This window comes from Aquarana catesbeiana, linkage group LG01 (assembly GCF_042186555.1).
Source record: "Aquarana catesbeiana isolate 2022-GZ linkage group LG01, ASM4218655v1, whole genome shotgun sequence".
NCBI lineage: Eukaryota > Metazoa > Chordata > Amphibia > Anura > Ranidae > Aquarana > Aquarana catesbeiana.
In genome coordinates this window covers 569,071,718-569,097,096 of record NC_133324.1, presented here as the reverse complement: position 1 = coordinate 569,097,096, position 25,379 = coordinate 569,071,718, and the positions used below count along the sequence as shown (strand labels likewise).

General features: G+C 44.2%; 1 protein-coding gene across 1 annotated transcript in view; it reads right to left on the bottom strand.

Annotated features, from left to right (window-relative positions):
- LOC141106451 (uncharacterized) overlaps nucleotides 1-25,379 on the bottom strand; it is an 83,689-nt gene that overhangs the window by 37,269 nt on the left and 21,041 nt on the right. The window contains exons 3-4 of the mRNA XM_073597240.1: nucleotides 2,872-3,009; nucleotides 2,626-2,782 (exon numbers count right to left, since the gene is read on the bottom strand). Of these exons, the coding sequence (XP_073453341.1) occupies nucleotides 2,626-2,782; nucleotides 2,872-3,009 (295 nt within the window). The remainder of the gene's footprint in view (nucleotides 1-2,625; nucleotides 2,783-2,871; nucleotides 3,010-25,379) is intronic.

Here is a 25,379-nt window from a genome sequence, read left to right as displayed (position 1 = left end):
AGGAATTTGAGCTCCCTTCCTACATGCTATTCAGGTAATTACAGCTATGTCATGCCCTCCAAACCCAGTTCCCGGAGAATATACCCCCTCTGCAAAGTTACCCTTAGTGGACATAATCACTGGCAAAGATCCCACTAAATTATTATCTGCATTGTATACCACACTGCGTACCCCCACTGTTAATCGAGTAGTTGATAGGGCCAGAGCCCACTGGGTAGGAGATGTCGGCTCTGTAGGGGAGTCAGAATGGGACGAAATACTAGAAGGCACAAAGCTGACTTCACCTAGACTCTCTGACCGATTGACACAATTGTACATCATACACAGAGCCTATTTAACTCCACTAAGAATTTCTAAATATTGTTTAATCACTTCAGCCCCGGAAGGATTTACCCCCTTACTGATCGGAGCACTTTTTGCGATATGGCACTGTGTCACTTTAAATGACAATTGCGTGACATTGCACCCAAACAAAATTGACGTTCTTTTTTTCCCACAAATAGAGCTTTCTTTTGGTGGTATTTGACCTCTGCGGTTTTTATTTTTTGTGCTCTAAACAAAAAAAGAGCGACAATTTAAAAAAAAAGCAATACTTTTTACTTTTTGCTATAATAAATATCCCCCAAAAATATATATAAAAAAACAAATTTCTTTCTCAGTTTAGGCCGATATGAATTCTTCTACATATGTTTGGTAAAAAAAAAATCGCAATAAGCATATATTGATTGGTTTGCGCAAAATTTATAGCGTCTACAAAATAGGGGATATATTTATGGCATTATTATTATTAATTTTTTTTATTAGTAATGGCGGCGAGCTTCGATTTTTATCATGACTGCGACATGGCGGACACATCGGACACTTTTGAGACTATTTTGGGATCATTGTCATTTATACAGCGATCAGTGCTATAAAAATGCACTATTTACTGTGTAAATGACACTGTCAGGGAAGGGGTTAAACACTAGGGGGCGATCAAGGGGTTAAGTGTGTCCTAGGGAGTGATTCTAACTGTAGGAGGGATTGTCTCACTAGAACATGACAGAGATCACTGCTCCCGATGACAGGGAGCAGTAGATCTCTGTCTTGTTGCTAGGCAGAACAGGGAAATGCCTTGTTTACATAGGCATCTCCCCGTTCTGCCGCTCCGTGACACGATTACGGCCCCCGGCGGACATCAAGTCCGCGGGACCCACGGGCACGCTCACGGAGTAGACGACAGGCGCGCGGCCACTATGCCATGATTTAAAGGGGATGTACCCGTATGCACATTTGCCCAGCCATGCCATTGTGCCGACGTATATCATTGTGCACTGGTCAGCAAGAGGTTAAATTACAGCCCACTATGCCCTAGATGTGCTGGCTATTCCAGTACTTTTTTCATTTACATAGTTAGTCAAGTTGAAAAAAGACACAAGTCCACCTAATTCAACCAAAAAAAAAAAAAATACATAAAATATATTTAATGTGGACCTGTCCTGATATTCAAGCTTACTGGGTGCAAATGATTAAGTTCCTACATGACCGCATGGTCTCCCCACTTTAACTAGATCCTAAACCACGTGTTTTAGGTCTTCTTTCAGATGTTAACGTAGCTTCAAGGATAATTTCTGCAGCTAGAGGAAGGGACTTATATCAGATACTCCCGGGAGCGGTAGGTATTTTGGATCTTCAAACTCTGCTCCAGGATCTCCAAAGGTCTGAACTATAGATGGGATGTCAGTTTGTATCTCAAACAGAAGGAAAAAGATAGTGTAATTGTGGAATGTTTCCCTTTTCTCTGGTTATTGATGTCTCTTATTTTTGGGTTATTGCATTTTCTACCTGCAATTTTGCTGCAACACATTTTTTTTTGCTAATATAGTCATATAAATTTAAAAAAATGTTAAAAGGTTATGGTTTCAAAGCTGAATAGCTCAATCTGCAACTAACACATACACAAATGAATGAGCCAATGCAGTCACTCATCTTCTAATATGTATAAAGATATTTTATATACATAATAGAAAAGAAGAAAAAAACATCAGTTTAAATGCTTATGAGCTTAAAAAAAATTAAATAACATTGACTCAAAACCATAGTTTTCCTTTAAAGATTTTTAATGTATCTTCCTCTCTTAGTATTATATTGTACTGGACATTATACAATGCCAGCAGCATTAGCTGTAAAAAACTGTAGCTGTAGAATAAGTTTTGCAGGATTTTTGCAGTAGCTATTTTTAGTTTTTTTAGCTGTAGTTTTTTTTAGCTTTTTTAACAAAACTATACTCCCACAAAAGCCTATGGCTCAAAAACGCTGATAAAAGCTGAATAGCCAAGTTTTTCTGCGTTTTTTATTGTTTTTAAGCTTTTATCAGTTAGGGCATTTTTACAGCTGAAAAACTCAAACCCACTAGTTCTGGGGGGGGGGGGGGTTCCAGCTAGAAAACATTGATAACAGCCTATGCGTGCATGGACACATAGGATAACATGCTGGGGAGTTTACTGGCTGTAGAAAAAACACCTAAATCCAAAAATAGCAGCTGTAGAAACGTCCAGTGTGCATGAGGCCTTAAGTTACCCATTATCTTGTAAAACAACAATTTTTAGTTTTAAGTTCCATAAGTAAATATTCCTTTATTATCACCTGGGTGTGTGCTGTGCAGGCATATCGTCGTCTCATTCCTAAATCACATGTCGTATCTTCCAAGCAGAAGCTGGCCTTGTGTCCCTCTGCCACCCTACGTTGGGTTGCAGAATGCAGGAGATCATAGTGACTAAATGAATCCATACTGTGATAATGCCTTTTGAATAGAAATACAAGGGAGGATAAGTGCAAATAGGACATTTGTAAAAGAGGGTGATAATGTCATAAGAGGTAATTAGAACTCACTGGTGGCAACTATGCCATTCCCAAGTATGCCTTGGTTTCACTGGCAAAAAATCTGCTGTTCCACGATTTTTAACCCTTTGTGGAAAGCGAAGAAGGACCCGGAAACTTATATCAGAGATGTCAGGGGAGTAGGCTGACCTAGGAAACAGAGAAAATTCTGGATTAAAACTTATTTGTGTACAAGAAAAATGTGATGGAGTTTGCCATAGCAGTAAAGAGATGCAAGAGAGACCAGTCAATAAAAGAATGCATGGTAAAAATATTGAAAACTGTATTAGGTAGTTGCGCTCACCCTTGTACTGCATGAATGTTCCACCAATTGATTAAGTCAATATAATATCAATATTAAACAATGCATATAAACCATCAATTACTATCTCATGCAATGCCCCTTAGATCCAGTGAGACAGAAAATCAAAATAAAAAAAAAATGAAAACAAAACACAAACACTTTTGCAAAATTGTGTGTTCTACAAGTCCCATTAGTTATATTCTTCATATATTTATTCACCGTGTTCACGGTTCCGTCAGTGACGCAACAGACAGAAGCTTCCTGATGACGCATATGTTATGCGAAACGCATTAAGGCTAACTGTGCGACGCTGACATCACATCCTGCCTATGAACTACGCTCACCTTGAGGCTTAAATGGCACGCTGGTTCCCTGCATACAGAGCGCCCATTACAGGCCATTACTGGAATGCTGGACAGACTCAGTGCTGGTCTAATGCCGCGTACACACGGTCGGACTTTCCGGCATACTTGGTCCGGCGGACCAGAGTGTGCCGGACAATCCGCCCGTGTGTGGGCGGCGGCGGACTTTTCCGGCGGACTTCTTCCCAAAAGCCCGCCGGACCTAGATTTCAAACATGTTTGAAATCTTTCCGTCGGACTCAGTTTCGGGCGGAAAGTCCGCTCGTGTGTGTGCTGGTCCGACGGAAAGCCCGCTCGTGTGTAGGCTGGTCCGACAGACCAAATACGACACGAGGGGATGGTATTGCATCTCGCGCTCGCTGCAATAGGAAAAACAAATCTTCCTATTGCGGCGAGCGCGGGGCATACCAGGCCCTTAGGTCTGGTATGGATTATAAAGGGGAACCCCGCTACGCCGAAAAAACGGCGTGGGGTCCCCCTAAAATCCATACCAGACCCCGATCCGAGCACGCAGCCTGGCCGGTCAGGAAAGGGGGTGGGGACGAGCGAGCGCCCCCCCCCCTCCTGAACCGTACCAGGCCGCATGCCCTCAACATGGGGGGTGGGTGCTTTGGGGGAGGGGGGCGCCCTGCGCCCCCCCCCCCAAAGCACCTTGTCCCCATGTTGATGAGGACAAGGGCCTCTTCCCGACAACCCTGGCCGTTGGTTGTCGGGGTCTGCGGGCGGGGGCTTATCGGAATCTGGGAGCCCCCTTTAATAAGGGGGCCCCCAGATCCCGGCCCCCCACCCTATGTAAATGAGTATGGGGTACATGGTACCCCTACCCATTTACCTAGGAAAAAAGTGTAAGTAATAAAACACACTACACAGGTTTTTAAAATATTTTATTAAACAGCTCCGGGGGGGATCTTCCTCCGGCTTCGGGGGTCTTCTTCCGGCTTCGGGGGTCCCTCCGCTTCATCTTCTCCCGGCGTCCGGTTGGTTCTTCTCCGCTCTCCGGCCTCTTCTCCCGGTGTCGCAGGTCTTCGGCCGGCCCCTCCGCTCTCTTCATGTAGCTCTATTGCGAGCGGAGGTCCGGACTTCTGGGCTTCTTGGCTTCTTGGCTTCTTGGCTTGGCTTGGCTTGGCTTCTCTTCTCTTCCCCCAGATGTTGACACGACGCTCTCTCCGGCTGGACTGGTTTCTGAGGGCTGCGTTGTGACTTATATAGGCGGAGACCCCGCCCCCATATGATGTCACAGTCCCTGGGCATGCTGGGACTGTGACGTTTTAGGGGGCGTGGTCGGGGGGCGTGGTCGACCACGCCCCCTAAAACGTCACAGTCCCAGCATGCCCAGGGACTGTGACATCATATGGGGGCGGGGTCTCCGCCTATATAAGTCACAACGCAGCCCTCAGAAACCAGTCCAGCCGGAGAGAGCGTCGTGTCAACATCTGGGGGAAGAGAAGAGAAGCCAAGCCAAGCCAAGCCAAGAAGCCAAGAAGCCAAGAAGCCCAGAAGTCCGGACCTCCGCTCGCAATAGAGCTACATGAAGAGAGCGGAGGGGCCGGCCGAAGACCTGCGACACCGGGAGAAGAGGCCGGAGAGCGGAGAAGAACCAACCGGACGCCGGGAGAAGATGAAGCGGAGGGACCCCCGAAGCCGGAAGAAGACCCCCGAAGCCGGAGGAAGATCCCCCCCGGAGCTGTTTAATAAAATATTTTAAAAACCTGTGTAGTGTGTTTTATTACTTACACTTTTTTCCTAGGTAAATGGGTAGGGGTACCATGTACCCCATACTCATTTACATAGGGTGGGGGGCCGGGATCTGGGGGCCCCCTTATTAAAGGGGGCTCCCAGATTCCGATAAGCCCCCGCCCGCAGACCCCGACAACCAACGGCCAGGGTTGTCGGGAAGAGGCCCTTGTCCTCATCAACATGGGGACAAGGTGCTTTGGGGGGGGGCGCAGGGTGCCCCCCTCCCCCAAAGCACCCACCCCCCATGTTGAGGGCATGCGGCCTGGTACGGTTCAGGAGGGGGGGGGGCGCTCGCTCGTCCCCACCCCCTTTCCTGACCGGCCAGGCTGCGTGCTCGGATCGGGGTCTGGTATGGATTTTAGGGGGACCCCACGCCGTTTTTTCGGCGTAGCGGGGTTCCCCTTTATAATCCATACCAGACCTAAGGGCCTGGTATGCCCCGCGACGGGGCTCGCAAGGTGTCAATCTCGCCGATAAAAGCGGCAAGATTGACATCCTTTTCTAGTCCCGTCGCACCTGAGTCACGTTCAAAATGAACGGACTTGTCCGTGTGTGGGCAAGTCCGTTCATTCTGAAAGTCCGCCGGAACTCCGGCGAAAGTCCGTCGGAAAGACGGGCGGACTTAGCCCGCCGGAAAATCCCGGCGTGTGTGGGCAAGTCCGTTCGTTTTAAAGTCCGGCGCACCTGGCGGACAAAGTCCGTCGGAAAGTGTGCCGGACCAAGTAGGATAGAAAGTCCGCTCGTGTGTACGCGGCATAAGGCACATATGCATGTGAGTGTAACTTTTAAACCTTTTATAAATTAAAGTAAATGTGGAATTTTGTGCAATGATGGACATTTTGTTTTCTATGAGTACATAAGAAGCCACATTGGAGAAACTTTAGAATATAACTCCTGACGGAACCGTGATATACTTGTTGTTAAAGAAATATATGCAGGCAGCAAGCCCAGTCACACACAGAAAGAAAGACCCAGCAGTAGAACATGGGACATGTAAGTGTGACACCCAGGTCAGTATCTTTAAGTTTCTTAGATATTGATTGACTCATCCCAAAAGGGCCCAATGGGACAGTCTTAAAAGGTATGAAGTAGTACAGTATAGTGTTGACTGACTGTTGACATCTCTAGCACAGAGGGGAAGTTTGTGGAAAGATCTTACAGTATGTAATGTCTAAGGAATTCTTTACCACCTAGATATGATTTTAAAACCTAATTCCTGTATTGTGTTAGCTATAGATTTATGAGAAGATTTATGAGCAAAATAGAGAATATAGCCTCATAGGTTGGCTTTGAATGTGGTCCCAATGTCTCTCTTTCTCTCATACTTCTGTAAGTATTGTGGAGAGAAGCCAGCTAGTGGTTTATTTAGTAGGCAAAAGAAATAGGAGAAGGCATGACCTAGAGCAGTAGAGTCTAGGCATAGGTGTTCAAAAGTGTTGGTACTCACTATCTCCTATAGTTTGGTTAAGAACAGTAAAAAATGTTGCATTTGGGTCACCCTTTATCCTTTGGAGGACACAAAGTGATTCACTCTGAATTTGTTTGCTTTTAACAGTGGTATTCCCACCTGGTGGGAAGGGCTTCTTCCTATAAAGGGAAAGTATATGAAGATCATTTTGTCCTGTGTGTGAGTACTTGGAGTGTTAAAATTATTGTGGGGTGGGTTCTTGTTGTGGCTCAGGTGAACATGTGAGCCAGAAAACACCTTGTAGTAGTGGGTCTAATTGCCCTTATTTCAGTTGAACCCATAGTTTTGTGTAAGAATGTTTACACCAGTCTAGAGCCTTTATCATTTAGACCACCCTATATTTGGCTAGACTACAAGCATTTACTTTATGTTCTCTGTGGGTCCAGGGGAAGATTTGAAATTCCTTGCAAAGTAGATTTTAATGAATGGGCTGCAGATTTTGATGCATAAGGTTTTAAGTAGATAGAGAACTCACAGGGGGATACATTTTTAGGATACTATTCCCCCTAAACCAGGAAACAATTTCCCTATTACCATTTTTTTAGACCTTTTTAAATGTGGAGAGGAAGGGGGAGCTAATAGCAAAGACCTTGTCTACTGAAAAGGCATTTTTTACTCCTAAATACTTTGTTGTTTTAAGCCCACTTCAGTGGGAAGTTTTGTTCACTGTAGTCAGGGGTCAGTTGTGTACATTGAAGTTTAAGGCCTCTGATTTTGTGAGGTTCACTTTCAGTGGTGACAACGTTTGGGCAGTGTGGTTTCAGGGTGTGTGACAAAAAACAACTGCCGCAACTTCGCAGGTGGAGGCAGTGGGGACTCATCTAATATCAAGTTTGGATCGAATATAACACAAGAGAGGCTCCAGGGGGGAATGAAAATCGATGGAGATAGAGGACAGCTCTGTCTGGCGCCTTTGCTTAATTTAAAGTAATCCAAACAGGTCTCTTTGATCTTAAAGTGTTACTAAACCCACAACAGGAAAATCATTCTGTATATGCAGTAAAGCATGCTTGTTATACTCACTGTGGAATCTAAGGGATTAATCCTGTGCATTGTGTAAAAAGGGAAAAAAATGCAGCGCTAAGAAGTAATAGGAAGTTAGGGTGTAGTGAAACAATTAAGTAAGAGATGCTGTACTGAACAGTAAAGCATATGTGCAAAAACCATAAGTGAAATGAAATGAACAAACACAGTATAAAGTGTCCACATATGGTAAATGGATGATTCCAAACTCAAATTATTAAGAGGAACTGGTATGGACCAAAAAATGATGTGAAACTAAAAAATAAAGTCAATGGTGCACGGTGTGGATCTGTGACTGAGTCAACAACGGGGTACAGAACTTCCGTAGCTGTAAACCAACATCTCGATATGGGGCATCAGAATGAAAACATCAGGAAGTAAGATAAGATGGGTACTCTTACCAGATGACGTGGACTCCACTGTCATATGACATGGAGTCAATGGTGCATGGAGCCAAACCTAGGCTGGAAAACGATATCCGGAACGGTGGAACCTCTGTCTCCCTTCTTGACTTCTCTGGTGGGGTGAAGAAACATCAGGAAGGGCCGCCAACTGGATATCAGCCAATAGACCTCAAGGATGTGTTCCAAGGAGAAGCTGGGGACAGATTTGATCCAGACCCCGTGATGGAAGTAGGGCTAGGGCTACTGGTGACTTTTTCAAGGATCCTTGAAAAAGTCACGTGTCAGTGATGTAACGCGTGGGAGGAGCTTAGGACGTTCAGTGCTGCAATACACCTGAAGGTTAACAGCAGCTGTTTCTCTATGGGAAACCTCGTCCACAGCGGCTGACTGCAATCTGCTTATTTTGCTTCTAATAGACCGGGAGTGTGTGAGTGTATCTCTTGTCCCTGTTTTGCTTATGTACTATCTAGTAAGTTCACTGCACAATGATCTATTTTTTTTTTTTTTTTTTTTGTTTGCTTTGCATAAAACCTTTATCCTGAGAGCCGAATCACCAGCAGTGTAATTGCTGAAGTGGGATGCAAGAAAAACTAAATATCCTGGTACAAACGATCTAACCCAGTGAGTCAATCAATCTGGATTAAGGGAAGGAACTGTTTAAATTTTTTTTTTTTTTTTTTACTTTCTCCCACTATTTATCTCTGCCTGGACATTGTACTCAGAGTGTCATTATTATTTTATTTATACTCACCGTCACATCACCAATTTGAAGATTTATTTTGGCAATTTTAACACATGTATTAGCACCATAATTATTCATTTATTTTATTCACATGTATGCATTTTTTATTCCTGGATTTAAGCTTAGTCGCAGCAGCATATTGTGCACTATTTATTTAAAGCGCATCAATTTTATACTTAGTACTATTTGTTTGGTTATCTGATCACCCTATATTGATAGCAGCTTTAATTTACTGATTTTTTCATAGCACTAACTATATTGGTATATATATATTTTTAAGCACAATTTATTTATATCACACATATCTGTCCACATCAGCGCTTGGTTTTTATTCATTTTTTAACCATATAGTCAGTATTTTAGTAAAGATTTTAAGATCCACATTCAGCATTAAAGGAGAAGTCCAGCCTGAGCTTGTTTGACTGGGCTTTTCCTATGGGTCATGGGAGTGCAATTCATTTGGTACTCTTGTGACCTGTTTTCAGCAGAGAGTGGTCTGAAGTCCACTCTCTGTTGACGTCACTGGAATTAGTCCAGGCACCGCATCATCGTGACAATAAAGTCTGGATCTGCCAGGTGCCTGGACTGATGCCTGTCACAGCCTCTCAGCGAGCCGCTGAGAGACTGACATGGCCGCTCCCCGCCCCTGCACAGCTCAGCGCTCCAATGAGCGTGGAGGGGCAGAGAGGAGAGCTGCTGACTGACATGCAGCAGCTCTCCGCTTGGGGAGCTGAGAGAACCGAGCCATTGTCTTTGATGGCTCGGTTCTCAGTGCAGAGGCGGCGAGGGACAGATGCAGCATCGTCCGATGGTGCACCCTCTAGGTAAGTATAATGGGTAAATAAAAAAAATAAATAAAACATACTTCTCTTGTTTTAAAATAGGGAAGTAGTAGGAGCATTGTGAGAGGTTTTTCCCATCTTTGGGTATGACTATTTTGTGGGCCCATTGGGAATCTGCAGGGAAGGTTATCTCATCTAGGGAGTTTTGTGCTTTCAGAAATTCTGTGCTCAGGATAGGATTTTATGTTTATAGTAGGGCTCTGAAAACCAGTCTGGGCTAGGTGCCTTACAGTCCTTACCTGTCTTTGAGAGCTAATTTAGCTTCTTGTTCCTGGTTTAGCTTCTATGTAAGGGATATGTGCAATCAACCATTTTTCTTGTGGCACCCTTGCTAGGAACTTTCCTGGTTTATTGCTGAACCCATAGTGTATATGTTTCTATGGCTTTTGACCAGTTTTAGTTTTATGTAAAAAATAGCATTTTGTTGATAGAATTTTAGAATTTTGAACTTTGAAATCTACTGCTACAGTTGTGTTTTTGGTCCATGAGAGAAGAGATCTCTGAGAATCTCTTTCTTTCTTGATTTTAGAGCCCTGTTTGATCAAATACATCTATAAATATGTATTGCATATGTATGTTTCCCAGGTTATCAATGGGAAGGTGTCCTGACTATTGTTTTCAGACAAGAATTGAGTTCCTGTTTAAACAGTGTCTGTATTTTGGGGTCCTGTAATAGGGACTCGTTTAGTCTCCTGAATCAGGCTTTGGGGGACATGTCCCCTAGCTCCATCGTTAGAGAGACAGGGTTTAGGCAGGCTGAAGTGTGTATAGTCTAGTGAGCCAAGGCTGGGGAAAGGGTTAAATAATCCTAGCTTAGTTTCTGGGATTTTGGTCCTAGCCAGCTCACCTGTGCTATAAAAAGGGGAATGGCTAAAGGTCCAAGGAGTTGAAGTAACACTGCTACAAAGGGTTATCTCAGCAAAGACAACCCTACTTACTATACAGTGTTCATCAGACTTTTGCCAGTGTAGCCAGTACATCTCACCACTAATACCTGGAGTATCAGCAACAGTATGTCTTGTAAGACCCATTGGGTGAGCTCACTAAACAACAACAACAGGCACTGGTCCAGAAAGTAAGCACATGAGCCTACAGTGAGGGGAGAACACTGCCAGTTATGTTTCTCAAGCCGCAGCGTATTGCCAAGTTGGCTCCAGTGATGATGAGGATGGAGGGGATGATGATGATGTTGAGGTCACTGATGTGCCGGATAGAGCAGAGGAGGAAAGTGAGCCTGAGGCACAACCCCAGCGAGGCAGAATGTCCTCTAGAGGCAGCCATCATGGAAGAGTAGAGAGCAGCCACCCTATTCCATCAGATTGTGGAACTGTTATTTCCCGGCCCACTTCCCACAGCTCAGCTGTCTGGGCCTTTTTAAACACATGTGCAGCCGATCGCACTGTTGCAAGTTGCAAACTTTGCCTCAAGCAGATCAAGCAAGGCAAAAAGACCAGCCATTTTGGTACAACATGCTTGACAAGGCATTTAACCTCCCACCACTCAGCCCATTGGCAAGAGCACCTGAAAACCACACAAAAGGGAAGCAATTCTTCTTCCCCTCACTCCTCTCCTTTCAGGTCTACATCCCCCGCTATATCTCATGACCTCTCGGCAGCCTCCACTGACAGGGATAATGGTATAGCGAAGGGTGGAAGGGTGTCACAGGTAGGGATGGGCGAACGGTTGGGCCCGAGCATAAGTTTGGGCCAAACTTTCTTTGTTAGGTTGTTCAGTGAACAGCCGAAACAAACGGGTCGTTTGACCGTTTGTTCAGCCCCCCGAACCGACCACAATGCATTGCAAGCCCTGATTGGCTGAAGCAGTGAAAGCTTCAGCCAATCAAGGCACAGAGCACTGTCAGAGTCATGATTGGACACTGTCATCATGACTTTATCCAATCATGGCTAATCCCCACCCCACAGTATAAAAGTATTCAGTGCTATAGGTTAGTTAGTGTGCTATACTGTGCTATTTTTCTTCAATTGTCAGTGTAGAATATTAGTTTAGTGTCAGTCTAGGGATAGTGTGAGTGTAATGAGGAGGACTATCATTCAGCTTTGCATAGTGTGCAGCTAGAGTAGGGACAGCTCAGATAGTTTCACTGTAGTGTAGTGAGACCGTGTCATTCATACATACATTAGTGTGGAGTAGGGACAGCTCATATAGTTTAAGTGTAGTGAGACCATGTCAGTAATCTTGACATTAGTGTATAGCTAGAGTAGGGGCAGCTCAGATAGGGTCAGTGTAGTGACGGTTGAACTCTGCCTGATTGCGTTACTGACAGTTTAATGCCATTTACTTCTGTGTGCGTTACTGCCAGTTTAACGCCATTTACTTCTGTGTGTGTTACTGCCAATTTAACGCCATATTGTTTTGCGTGCGTTACGGCCAGTTTAACGCTATATCGTTTTGCGTGCGTTACTGCCAGTTTAACGCCATATATTTTTGCGTGCGTTACCGCCAGTTTAACGCCATATCGTTTTGTGTGCGTTACTGCCAGTTTAACGTCATATCGTTTTGCATGCCTTAATGCCAGTTTAACGCCATATAGTTTTGCGTGCGTTACTGCCAGTTTAACGCCATATAGTTTTGTGTGCATTATATTGCAGTATATTATAGTGTATCCATGAAGTGTGTCTGTGAAGTGTGAGTACTCAAATTAAAGTGCATCAAACATCTCTTTACATTGATTAAAGTGCATCTACGTACAGATTTCAGCTTCTTCTTTACATTTGCTTATAAGCACCGCCCCCTCCCTCCCACTGTAAGGGGGCCAGCAACAAATGTGTCCACAGGAAAAGGTAGATGTGGTGGTCAGTCCGCAGGCAGGGCATCATTTCCTCTGTTTAGTGAGTTTGCCCGTGCTATCCAACCACAGCATGCAGAGGAGGTGGTGGACTGGCTTACTAAACCTTCCTCATCCTCCTCATCCTCTGTCACGCAAGTAGAGACAAGTGTGCAGTCCCCTGCAGTTGCCAGAGTGCACAAATCTGCCTCCTTGTCCACATCTATTCCTGCCATAGCCCCAACAACAGCCATTGAGGAGTCAGCTGAGTTATTTGACCACAGCGCCAGCCACTTGCTCTTTGATGATGCCCAGCCAATACTGGATTCAGATGTTGGTTCTGAGGTTGAGGATGACAGGAACATGAGCCTAGAAAGAGGGAGGAACACTGGTAGACAAATTGGCATTCATGTTCCCCAAAACGCAGCGTATTGCCAAGCTGTCTCCAGTGGTAATGATGAAGATGAAGGAGATGGAGATGATGATGATGATGAGGTCACTGATGCGACTTGGGTGCCAGATAGAGCAAAACTGAAGGTGGGGCGGCACAACCCCAAGGAGGCCGAAATCAAGAAAGAGTAGAGAGCAGCCACGCTATTCCATCACATTCTGCAGCTATCTCCCGGCCCACTCCCCAAAGCTCAGCTGTCTGGGCCTTTTTCAGCACATCTGCAGCAGATCGCACTGTTGCTATCTGCAAACTGTATCAATAAAAATATGGTGCTGCACTAATCCATTTGAAAACAATATGGTACATAAATATGTGAAAATATAAAAAATATATATAAAAAGTATTGAAGGTGCTGATATCTATTGATCAAGATATCTTGAAGGTCTATAAAGTGACTGTGTTATACTGACGTGCTGATGTAAAACTTAAAACATGTGATAAAGCAACATGTGATCAATATCATGTGCAGAAAAATCACAAATAAATATAGTAATGGTAACTGGCTCCAATGAAATTCATATAAATAATGTGCAAACCAGGCACACAGCAAACGGACACAGAAGATAAAGTGACTAGTGCAAACAGACAAGGTATAAGTGACAACTGACTAAAAAAATTGTGACAATAAACTGAAAAAAGTCCACAAATAAAAGTGCATAAATGGTGATCCTCTTTGGGCAAGTGAGGTGACTAGCACAAATAGTGATATTTTCTTTCTTCGTGCAACACACCACACATCGGTGGGCAGTGGCCCCTTACCTGCAGGTAATGGGGTAATAGCATTAGCCAATTTTAGGCATGATTTTTATTCAAGATGCAGGGATGAAAAAAACTTCCGAATGGCGGAGTGCCAACTTCAAACCAGTAGCGGGGGCGACAATCTTTGGTCCTATCCTCGCCTGTCCCGTCCCAAAACGGGACGGGACAGGCACTCTATGTTTATTGGAAATATGAGTACTACTATTGTTTAAATAAACAATATTATTATCAAACAATATTACGCTATTGTGGGACCTTCCTTTGCTCTTTTCCCCATCTGGTGACCCCGGTACATTACTCGGAGGGACGCAGTTCCCATATGAGGCTAGCGAGGATAGGACCAAAGATTGTCGCCCCCACTACTGGTTTGAAGTTGGCACTCCGCCATTCAGAAGTTTTTTTCATCCCTGCATCTTGAATAAGGGCCGCCATGCCTAAAATTGGCTAATGCTATTACCCCATTACCTGCAGGTAAGGGGCCACTGCCCACCGATGTGTGGTGTGTTGCACGAAGAAAGAAAATATCACTATTTGTGCTAGTCACCTCACTTGCCCAAAGAGGATCACCATTTATGCACTTTTATTTGTGGACTTTTTTCAGTTTATTGTCACAATTTTTTTAGTCAGTTGTCACTTATACCTTGTCCGTTTGCACTAGTCACTTTATCTTCTGTGTCCGTTTGCTGTGTGCCTGGTTTGCACATTATTTATATGAATTTTATTGGAGCCAGTTACTGTTACTATATTTATTTGTGATTTTTCTGCAGATGATATTGTTTACATGTTGCTTTATCACGTTTTAAGTTTTACATCAGCATGTCAGTATAACACAGTCACTTTATAGACCTTCAAGATATCTTGATCAATAGATATTAGCACCTTCAATACTTTTTATATATATTTTTTATATTTTCACATATTTATGTACCATATTGTTTTCAAATGGATTAGCGCAGCACCATATTTTTATTGATTAATTTTACCAATAGGGGCAGGGTGTACCCTATCCGGAGCAGGCGGCTTTTCCTAGGGTTATATTCATTATCTCTATATTCTCTCTCTCCCTCTGTACATGGTAGCGCAGGAATAAATTTATTTATCTGCAAACTGTGTCTCAGGCACATCAAACATGGCAAAAACACCAACCATTTTGGTACCTTATGCCTAACAAGGAATTTAACGTCTAACCACTCAGCCCATTGGCAAGAGCACCTAAAAGCCACACAAAAGGGGCACAAATCTGTCCCTCCTCCTTACCCACTTCAGTCTTCCCCTGCGATACAGAGTCATTACCTTTCAGCAGCATCCACTGACAGGGTTGATGGTATAGCACAGGGTGTCCCAGGTCCTATCAGCACATCTGCCAGCAGCACACCACCAGCTGTAGACTTTAGCTGGCAAATTTCTCTGCCCCATCTGCTGCAGCAGAAAAAAATACAGTCCCTGCCACCCACATGCCCAGCGTCTGAATGCAAACTTGTCAAAGCTGTTGGCTCTCCAACTTCTGCCTTTCAGCCTGGTGGATTCTGTCCCCTTCTGTGAATTCGCACAATGTGATGTACCACAATCGGTATCTGTGCCAGTACGGCATGATGACAGGCTCAGGCCGCTTCGGCTTTTTTTCCCCACGCCAATGGCTGATCATTAAGGGTGCATGCACTGTATTGTCATCATTTGAAGAGGCCACACAGATGGTGAGCAGTGACAGTGCATGCACCAGTGACACAATCCCTGGTGTGTTCCTGCTAGAGCAGACTCTGCGTGGCATTATGGACAGGGCACTGGGGGCAGAGCAGCAGTAGGAAGAGGAGGACTTCCTTTCCTTTCAAGGCCCACTTTATCCAGACACCATCATTCCTATGTCACAGAACACACAGGAGGAGAGAGGGGAGGAGGATGAGGAGGAGGATTCTGGCACTTTCGTAGGCTACGAATAAGAGGAAGACATGCGTCAATCTGTAAGCAATGGCTTTCCAACCCCAGGACCCTTGGGAGTAGTACTTGGCTGAGAGGAGGAAATTCCAGATGCTGTCAACCTGGGTCACCCAGAGGAGTCTGCTTCTCAAGCCTCTGCAAATTTGAGGTGCATGGGCAACCTCATGCTTCAAAGCCTGACCCAAGAATATGTGGCATAAAGAAGAAGGATGATTACTGGTTTGCAACCCTCCTTGATCACCGTTATAAGGGGAAGGTCTCAGAACTCATCCCATCCCCACAGAGTGCAGAAGATAAAATCTCTTGAGGACGCGTTAAAGAGGATTTTATTAAACATTTTTCCTGACTCCAGTAGGTTACTGTCCCGTCCCCACAGAGAGTGCAGAAGATAAAATCTCTTGAGGACATATTAAAGAGGATTTTATTAAACATTTTTCCTGACTCCAGTAGGTTACAGTGTGGTGGAAAACGTCATTTTGAGTCTTCTAAGTGAGGCATTTCGGAATTTTTTTAGTCCCCGCCGCCCAGGGCTGTCAGCTTCCACATCCCACCGGCAGCGTCTGCATCACATGGTGGACGATTACCTCTGGGCCAAAAGAGAGATGAGAGCTTTCCAGCTGACGATCCACTGACTTACTGGGTCATGAAACTAGACCACTGGCCAGAATTTGCCCAGTATGCTATTGAGTTGTTGGGCTGCCCTGTATCCAGCGTGCTTTCAGAACGGGCATTCAGTGCTGCAGGAGATTTTGTTACTGATAATAGAACTCGTCAGTCCACAGACTCCGTGGAACGTTTTACTTTTATAAAAATGAATCAGTCCTGGATTAACACTATGAAGCCCCTGATGCCGATATCACTGATTAAGTCTATTTGGGATATGGAATCTCTGCAGGACTTCGAGGCTGCCTAGCTTTGAGGGTGTTTAATCATTTCATCTGGAAGAATGTTTTTGGTATAGGTTTCATGGGCACAATTAACTAACACCCAAAGACCAATTTTTCAGCACCTGTTTGACAGGTGCATATCATTGCAATTTTTTACAGCAAGGCCAATTCTTGTTTTCATCAAGATTACCTCTATAGGGTTACAGTGGGAAGGCACCACCGACACCCAAAGACCAATTTTTATGCACCCGTTACTTCTATCCAAAGTCAAAGTGACACCAGAATGTATCCAAAAAATCTCTAATCTTGTTCCCAGTGCACTACATTGTGACCTCATCATACACACTGGCTCCCCAGCTGTTGCTGAGCAAAATAAAGGCAGCTTGCTGGGAAAATTTCATTTTTTTTGGCTTTATAAATGCAATTATTGCTGCAGCAGATTCTAGACATGGTACAGATCTGCCAATTTACAGGTAGACTAAGGGGACCCCCCCAGGCAATATATTGGAAGGAATTTTTCATTTTTATGCTTTTACTTTAAAAAAAACACTGCTCATTTAAAAAGTACATTTTTCACAAACTTTTTTTTTAATGATACATGTCCCCCAGGGCAGGACCCAGACACCTATAACCATTGTATGCCCAATTACTTGCATATAAGCCTTCAAAATGGACACTTTTGACGTACGGGTCCCATTGACTTTAGTGGGGTTCATTATTCAGTGTTTGAAAGTTCTGCTGTAAACCGAACAGGGGTCCGTTCTGCCCATCCCTAGTCACAGGTGCTTGCAGCACGTCTGCCAGCAACACACCACCAGCTTTAGAGTATAGCAGGCAAATTTATCTGCCCCAGCTGCTGCAGCAAAAAAAAAATAAAGTCCCTGCCATCCCCATGCCCAACGTCTAAATTACAGCTTGTCCAAGCCGCTGGCTTTACAACGCCTGTCTTTCCATCTGGTAGATTCTGCCCCCTTCCATGAATTTGCAGAATGTGGTGTACCACAATGGCAGGTTCTTTGTCTCTATTTCTTTGCATGTAAGGCCATTCCAGCTCTGTAGCATCACGTGGAAGGCAATGTTGTGGCACTGTTGGGCAAGGCAGTCAGCCGCAAGGTCCACGTTACTTCTGACATGTGATCCAGCAAGCATGGTCAGGGACGCTATACTTTGTTTACAGCACACTGGGTAACTCTGCTTGCAACTAGGAAGGATGAAGGACAGGGCTCAGTGCTGGAGCTTGTTTTGCCACCACATCTCCATACAGCTGGTGGTGATGATGCAAGATTTGTCAGCTCCACCCCCTCCTCCATGCCCTCCTCTGCTGAATTGTCCTATGAACCACCAGTACCCCCTAAGCATTCAAGGAGCTATTCAACGAGTCAGGCTAAAAGATGCCATGCAGTACTTCAGCTGGTCTGTCTAGGGGGCAGGAGCCAGACTGGAGCAGAGATTCCTTTAGCTTTGCAGGGGCAGGCCCAGAGGTGGTTCACGCCAGCTTGAGCCAGGAATGGTGATGTGTGATAATGGCACTAACCTCCTGTCCGCCCTGCGACAGGGAAAGTTGACACATGTGCCATGCCTGGCACATATCCTCAATTTGGTGGTGCAGCATTTCTTAAACAGGTATCCAGGGTAGCAAGATCTTCTAATGCAGGCTAGTAGAGTCTGTAGCCATTTCAGATGGTCATACACAGCCAGTGTTTGGTTGGCTGAAATTCAGATTCCATCTGCCTGTACACCGCCTGATTTGTGACATGGCCACCAGGTGAAACTCAACTTTGGCAATGCTGCAGCAGCTGCACATGCAGCAGAGGGCTGTCAACAAGTACCTGGCTGAGTATGGCACAACGACAGGCTCAGGGCGGCTCGGCTTTTTTCCCTCACGCCAATGGCTGCTGACAACCACCAGGGCGTTCCATCATTAGTGGAATTAATTCACTTTTCTCTAGGATTGGAGAATATTTAGATAATTTTCTCCAGCCAATTGCACAAAGTTATCCATCCTATACCAAAGACAGTGGAGACTTGATAAATAAAATCAAAACCACAATAGTCAATGAAAATTGCATACTGGCCAGCATTGATGTGGACTCCTTATATACCAACATCAAACAAAAGGATGCACTTAGTGCTGTTGAATGCATTCTCAATAAGAAAACACAGTTAAAAAGAAACAAATTAGAATTGGCTATGGGAGGAAATTATTTTTGGCAAGATAAACAGTTTTATGTACAAAAAAGAGGCATAGCGATGGGAGTGAAATATGCCCCGACAGTTGCTAACATTTATGTTAGTAAATGGGAAGATGAGAACATCTATAATAGGAGAAAAACAGAACTAAAAATCTGCCAAAGGTATATGGATGATATTTTTACTGTGTGGGAGGGGTCATATGCAACACTAAAATAAGTTTTAAAGGAAATAAATGTTAACAGATACAACATGTCCTTTTCAGCAGAGTATAACAAGGACAAAGTACATTTTTTGGACTTAGAAATATACCGCCAAGATCATAGGCTGTGCACGAAAACATATTTTAATAAAACAGATCGGAATGGATACATCCCGATAAGCAGTGGGCACCATCCTAGATGGTTGGAAGCCATACCAAAAAGCCAACTTATAAGGATTAAAAGAAACTGTGACCTCGAGGCAGATTTTGAGTTGCAAGCCAATACCATAGATAGGTTTAAACAACAAATCAAATCTATGAATAGGGAACAACTACTAAAACCAAAACAAAAGAATCAGTAAAAAGATTACAACATAGCCTTCAATACTGAATGCAGTAGACAGTATAAAATGTAAAATAATGGAAAGAGCTTTTAAAAAACATTGGCCCATACTACACAGAGGCCCCATATTAGAAAAAAATCTCCCCAAAAACCCACAGTTTATATATAGACATTCTCCAATTCTCAAAAATAGATTTGTAAAATGTGTTCCGGACCCCCACCCTAAAAAAAAGGTCACTTTTTTGGACCAAACTGGCTTTTTTTAGATGTGGTAAATGTATGACATGCAAAACGTGCCCGGGCCAAAGAAAAAAACACACATTTCCAATTAAAGCAAACAGGAGAAGAATTTGAAGTTAAAAAGTTTATCACGTGCTATAGCACCCATGTCACTTATTTGTTGGAGTGTATGTGTGGGTTATAGTACGTGGGAGGAACTACCAAGGAATTGAGAGTCCAATTGAGAGAACATTTGAACAATATTAAAAAGGGTTTCAAATATCATAGCCTTTCAGAGCATTTTAAAAAATACCATGGAATGAACCCTACACAATTAAAAGTATGTGCCATCGAGAAAATAGAAGATTATTGGCAAATGAGTAATAAAAAGCAGGAGGTTTCACAAAACAAATATTTTGGATTCATAAACTGAAGTCTATGATTCCAACAGGTCTGAATGTCGAGTTAGAGAATAATTGTTTTATATATAATTATTAAAAATATCTTAGCCAACCTTGTTTACATAGATTGCTACTATTTTATTTAGGCCCCCAAAAACATACTGTGTATATATTCACATATCCTAATTACTATGCAAGGGAAACAGAGGGCAAGAGTAGGTAGTTTTTTTTTTCAGAAACATCATTGCTTTAATTATATTTGTATTTTTTTCTGTATTTCATTTGCATTACTTTTTTTTCACATTTGGGCTCCGTTTCCACTGGTGTGATTTGTCATGCGACTTTCGACACATAGTTGCATGACAGGTCACGGCCCATTGATTTTAATGGCACTTGTTTCCATCTGTGCGACTTTGAAGGTTGGCAGCTTTGAAGGGGTGCCTGCACTGCTTTGGTGCTATTTTTTTTTTATGCGACTTTGATCTAAAGAGTGCAAGGTTGGATTGGGGATGCGCTCGAGGTCACGCTGGGGTTGCACTCCGGGGTCACACTCTAGATTGTGCAACTTTGAAGTGGCACTAGTGGAGATGTAGACTTTTATAATTTTTTTTCTTATTTTCTTTATTTATATTCCAATGTTTTATGTTATTTTTATATAACGCAATATATATATATGATTTTTTTCATATTTTTTTAGTTGGTTTTTTAAATACAATATGTTCTGGTGCAAATTACAAAGACCAAACCGCAGGTGAATACCGCCCCACAATCCATATACTAGTGGCCAGTGCCACCATTCAGATAAGTGAAAGCTCACAATGGGTGTAGTAGGAGGGCCAGAGGGAGCATTGGGAGGGGTCACCAGCGACCAGAAGACTCCAGCCTCTGATGATGCTCCCGGGGTGGAGTGAAATGCATTAGGTATGGAGACTTCCAGTGATGCCATTTTTTGGATTTTGGAACGTAAACCATGAATTGTACGGCATTTTATATGCTTGTCATGAAAGACTAACATGTGAGTGGATATTATTTTATAATCAAACTTTTTTAAACGATATCCCGCCATGTATGCTCTATTTCTTATCCTATGAGTATGTTTAACTATTGGGGACATGTGGAAGAGGACAAAGACACATCTATGCAAGATATATTTCACCAGTACAGGTAATCTTTACATGGATAGCTGGTGAGTGAGGGTCTAGGAGGAAGGGGGAGCACAGCACTTTCATCACCTTTGCCATATATTCTGCACGGATTGCACTTTTTAAAGAACTTTTTCTGCACGGATGGCACTTTAAAGGAACCATTGCGATATTGAAGAATCACAGCACTATATAAACTCTTATGCCCCGTACACACGGTCGGATTTTCCGACGGAAAATGTGTGATAGGACCTTGTTGTCGGAAATTCCGACCGCGTGTAGGCTCCATCACACATTTTCCATCGGATTTTCCGACACACAAAGTTTGAGAGCAGGATATAAAATTTTCCGACAACAAAATCCGTTGACGGAAATTCCGATCGTGTGTACACAAATCCGACGGACAAAGTGCCACGCATGCTCAGAATAAATAAAGAGATGAAAGCTATTGGCCACTGCCCCGTTTATAGTCCCAACGTACGTGTTTTACGTCACCACGTTTAGAACGATCGGATTTTCCGACAACTTTGTGTGACCGTATGTATGCAAGACAAGTTTGAGCCAACATCCGTTGGAAAAAATCCTAGGATTTTGTTGTCGGAATGTCCGAACAAAGTCCGACCGTGTGTACGGGGCATTATTGTTATGCTTTGTCATTTGTTATAGTAGATATTGTTGATTATATGGTAAATATTATAGGCTATTTTTTAATGATTCTTTATATTTTACTGAGCACAGACAGCACAGGAACTTCCCATTCTAATTCTTAAAGGATGCATGCACTGTACTGTCACCATTTGATGAGGCGACAAGGATTTTGAGCCGTGACAATGCATGCATCAGTGACACAATCCCTGTTGTGTTCCTGCTGGAGCAGACTCTGCGTGGCATTATGGACAGGGAACTCAAGGCAGAGCAGTGGGAGGAAGATGAGGACTTCCTTTCCTCTCAAGGCCTGCTTAATGCCAACACCATTCTTGCGACGCCGCAGAACACAAAAGAGGAGAGGGAGGAGAAGAATTCTGGCAGTGTTGGAGGCATTGAAGCAGGGGAAGACATACGTCAAACCTTAAGAGATGGTCTTCTGTCCCCAGAACTCTTGGGAGTAGTACATGGCTGGAAGGAGGCAGTTTCAGATCCTGTAATCCTCAGTGACCACGAGGACTCTGCTTCTCATGCCTCTGCAAACTTGCGGTACATGGGCTCTTTTATTCTGCAAAGCCTGCGAAAGGACACGAGAATTTGTGGTATTTTAGTCAGGGAGGTGCGGAGCAAAAGGACTCCTCTAGTACATTCTTGGAGTCGGTCATGGACCAGTGGGTCCCTAGTTTGGACATACTGTTTTTCTAGTGAGTCTGCCTCTCCCTCAGCTCTAACCAGGTCGGCCCTCAGTTGTCTACGCATGTCCCCTATGAGTGACTGATATTGGCCCCTGCAGAAAGCCTTGAAGGCATCCCAGGATTGTGGGACCAATACGCCTGTAGCTGCTGTAGGAGGCCAGGGTGTATTCCAGGATCAGATGTCCAGAATCTGGAAAGCCTCCAGAGCCTATCCGAGGGATGACCTTCAAGTGAGAGTTGGGGCAACACAGGCGTGTGGTCCAAAATCCCTCTCACGAGGATATCTACCTGACTAACCTTAGGGAGGATGAGGCCCCCCGCATACATCAAATTAATGCGGGAGAAAGACTTATATGTAGCGGAGTGACACGTGAAGGCCCTGTCAAGGGGGTGTTTCCACCTCCATAGATCCACCAGGCCGTACGCATCTGCCCACGTGGAGAGATCTGATGAGGAGCCTCCCCCAGAGGTGAAGCGGTCAAGTTTAGGAAAAGGTGGCATGTTGAAGTCTCCCATAAAGATTACGTTGTCAGTACCGTATTTGGCTATAAGAGAGGTGAGCTTATGGAGTAGTTTGATAGAGGCTGGGGGAGGTATATAAAGTCCTATGAACACTACTTCTAATGACTCCGGCATAGCATGCAGCACTACGTAGCGTCCATCTGGATCGATCACTAAGTCTAACAGCCTAAATGGTAAGGACTTACGTATAAGGACACTTACACCCCTGGCAAAGTTAGAATAGCATGAGTGGTATTGGTGACCCACCCACGGTTTTTTAAGGCCGAGCGTCTTCTGCCCCACCAGGTGGGTCTCCTGGAACACACAGATGTGAGGTTTGTAGGTCTTCAGAAACTGGAATACCAGTGACCTTTTGATGGGAGAAATAAGGCCTCTGGTGTTCCAGGAGATCAGAGTGAGGGACGCCATAGAAGAGGTGGAGTCAGCAACGTATGAGGATACTTAGGGGACAGCATTCGTTTAGGTCGACCAGCACCATGCGGCAAGACATCTTTCGATGAGCATTCCAGCAAGATTAAGCATAAAATGTCGGCAGGTACTCGTGTCACATACATATAATCATAGAAATCAAGGTAACAACAATAAAAAAGAAAGAAAACAAAACAAAACATCCCCCCCTCCCCACCGACCCCCCCTAAAACTGGAGGCGGTATAAGTTCCCAAAATAAAAAACTAAAAGTGTTTCACCAGACCTGCAGAAACACTACTCAGCGCCAGGTCACTATGCTGATCCGAAATGCAGATGTATAAAAATATTCAAGAGTGCATAAATGTGAATAAACATCAATTTGCAGCTATATAAATATTCAAAACCATTCATAAATACATAAATAAAATTAAATTAGACTCCACTTTGCCGTTAAGCAGAGAGGAGACCCGGGATAAGGCAAAGCAGCTGTCAATGTGAACACTGTGTTAGAAAATAATCCAAAATTAGACTAAATCATCACACTAGACAGCGCTAATGTTGAGCAACTAAAACATGTGGCCAACAACACATGCAAAGGAAAATCCTATAACAGAAAAGTCCCTTAGGAGAAAGTCCCTTATAAAGGGCAGTGATGTAAAGTTCAGGGTGTTGTTCACAAATATTAATCAGGTGATCAGGTGATCATGAAAACATTCCTCCGCATGCACCTTCCACCGATCGCTAGGAAATCCACCCGGTGCAAACACTCTCCCCTAGGGGGTTAAACTCACCAGAATTGGGGAGTAATAAAGCATTCAGAATAAAACTCTTTGCCAGCAGCTTGTTGTTAACATCACTTCATGAAAGGTCACAGGTTTCCAGGGCTCATAATAAGTTTGGTGGGCTTGAAACCTCACACACTTCCTCCACCTCTCCTTCCTCCAGGTCGTCGGGTGGGTGTGGTCTTGGGCTGGGGCTTGGGGTATCTTCTGCCTCAGGCTGGTGACTTGGGGGGGTCCTGGGATCCTTGGACTGTTGTCTGAGTCTTTTCTCCCCTGCCGTCGTGTGTAGAGCGGCGATCAGGAGACAGCCTAGTTCTGGGTGGAAGGCAGGTATAAGTTCCCAACCCAGGCATAGCAAACCGCCATGCAACGGGGGCTGCATGTGCAAAAGGCATGCAGTACACTAGCCTGTTAACTCTCAACAGCTAGGGTCATCCGGAGGATAAATGGAGTGCAGGTCTCCCTCCCAGTAAGCTGGGGGTAAAAGGCTTCATTACGGTTCCAGGCACGTCTTGGACAGGAAGGATACAAGCCAAAGGTCCATGTAGAATGGGCCGTAAGATTCACAGTAAGTATTCTCAGGACTCCAGGGGATAGGGCTCAGGTCCAAAAATTATTAAGGACGGGTCAACAGGACATCGCCAATGAGGCAATAGGCGAGAGCCCCCTGCTCCGGTCAGTTAAGAAAAGGCAGCGAGGAGGTAGTAGAACATAACTTACTGCCCAATCCACAGTTCAGCAAACAGTGCTCCCAACAAAAGGAAAACCAAAGGCAAACAGTACCTGTGGGAGTGAGGTCAGAGCAGGAGTACTGAAGATGGAGGCCGTCTTTATCTCAGACGAACAGTCTCTAACCAGGAGGACGCCTCCTCGGGTGATGTAAAGAAGCGCACGCAGTCTCCATCTTGAACCCGGAGTCTAGCAGGGAAGAGCATGCTATATTTGAGGTTTTTCTCTCTGAGGCATGCTCGGACCTGCTCAAAGGACTTCCTCAGCCTCTGGGTCTCAATGGAGTAATCGGTGAATATGAGAAGCTTGTAATTTTCAAACTTTAGCTCCCCCACATTTTGGGCCTCCTTCAGCACCAGATCCTTGTCACGAAAATTCAGGAGCTTAAAAATGACTCTGTTGACTGGCTGACATTTATCAAAATGAATCATTCCTGGATTAGCAGCAGCTATCAAGCGTCTGATGCAGATGTCGCTGATGTGGAATCTCTGCAAGACTGTCTAGGCTACCTAACATTGTGGGTGTTGATTTTATCTGAAATT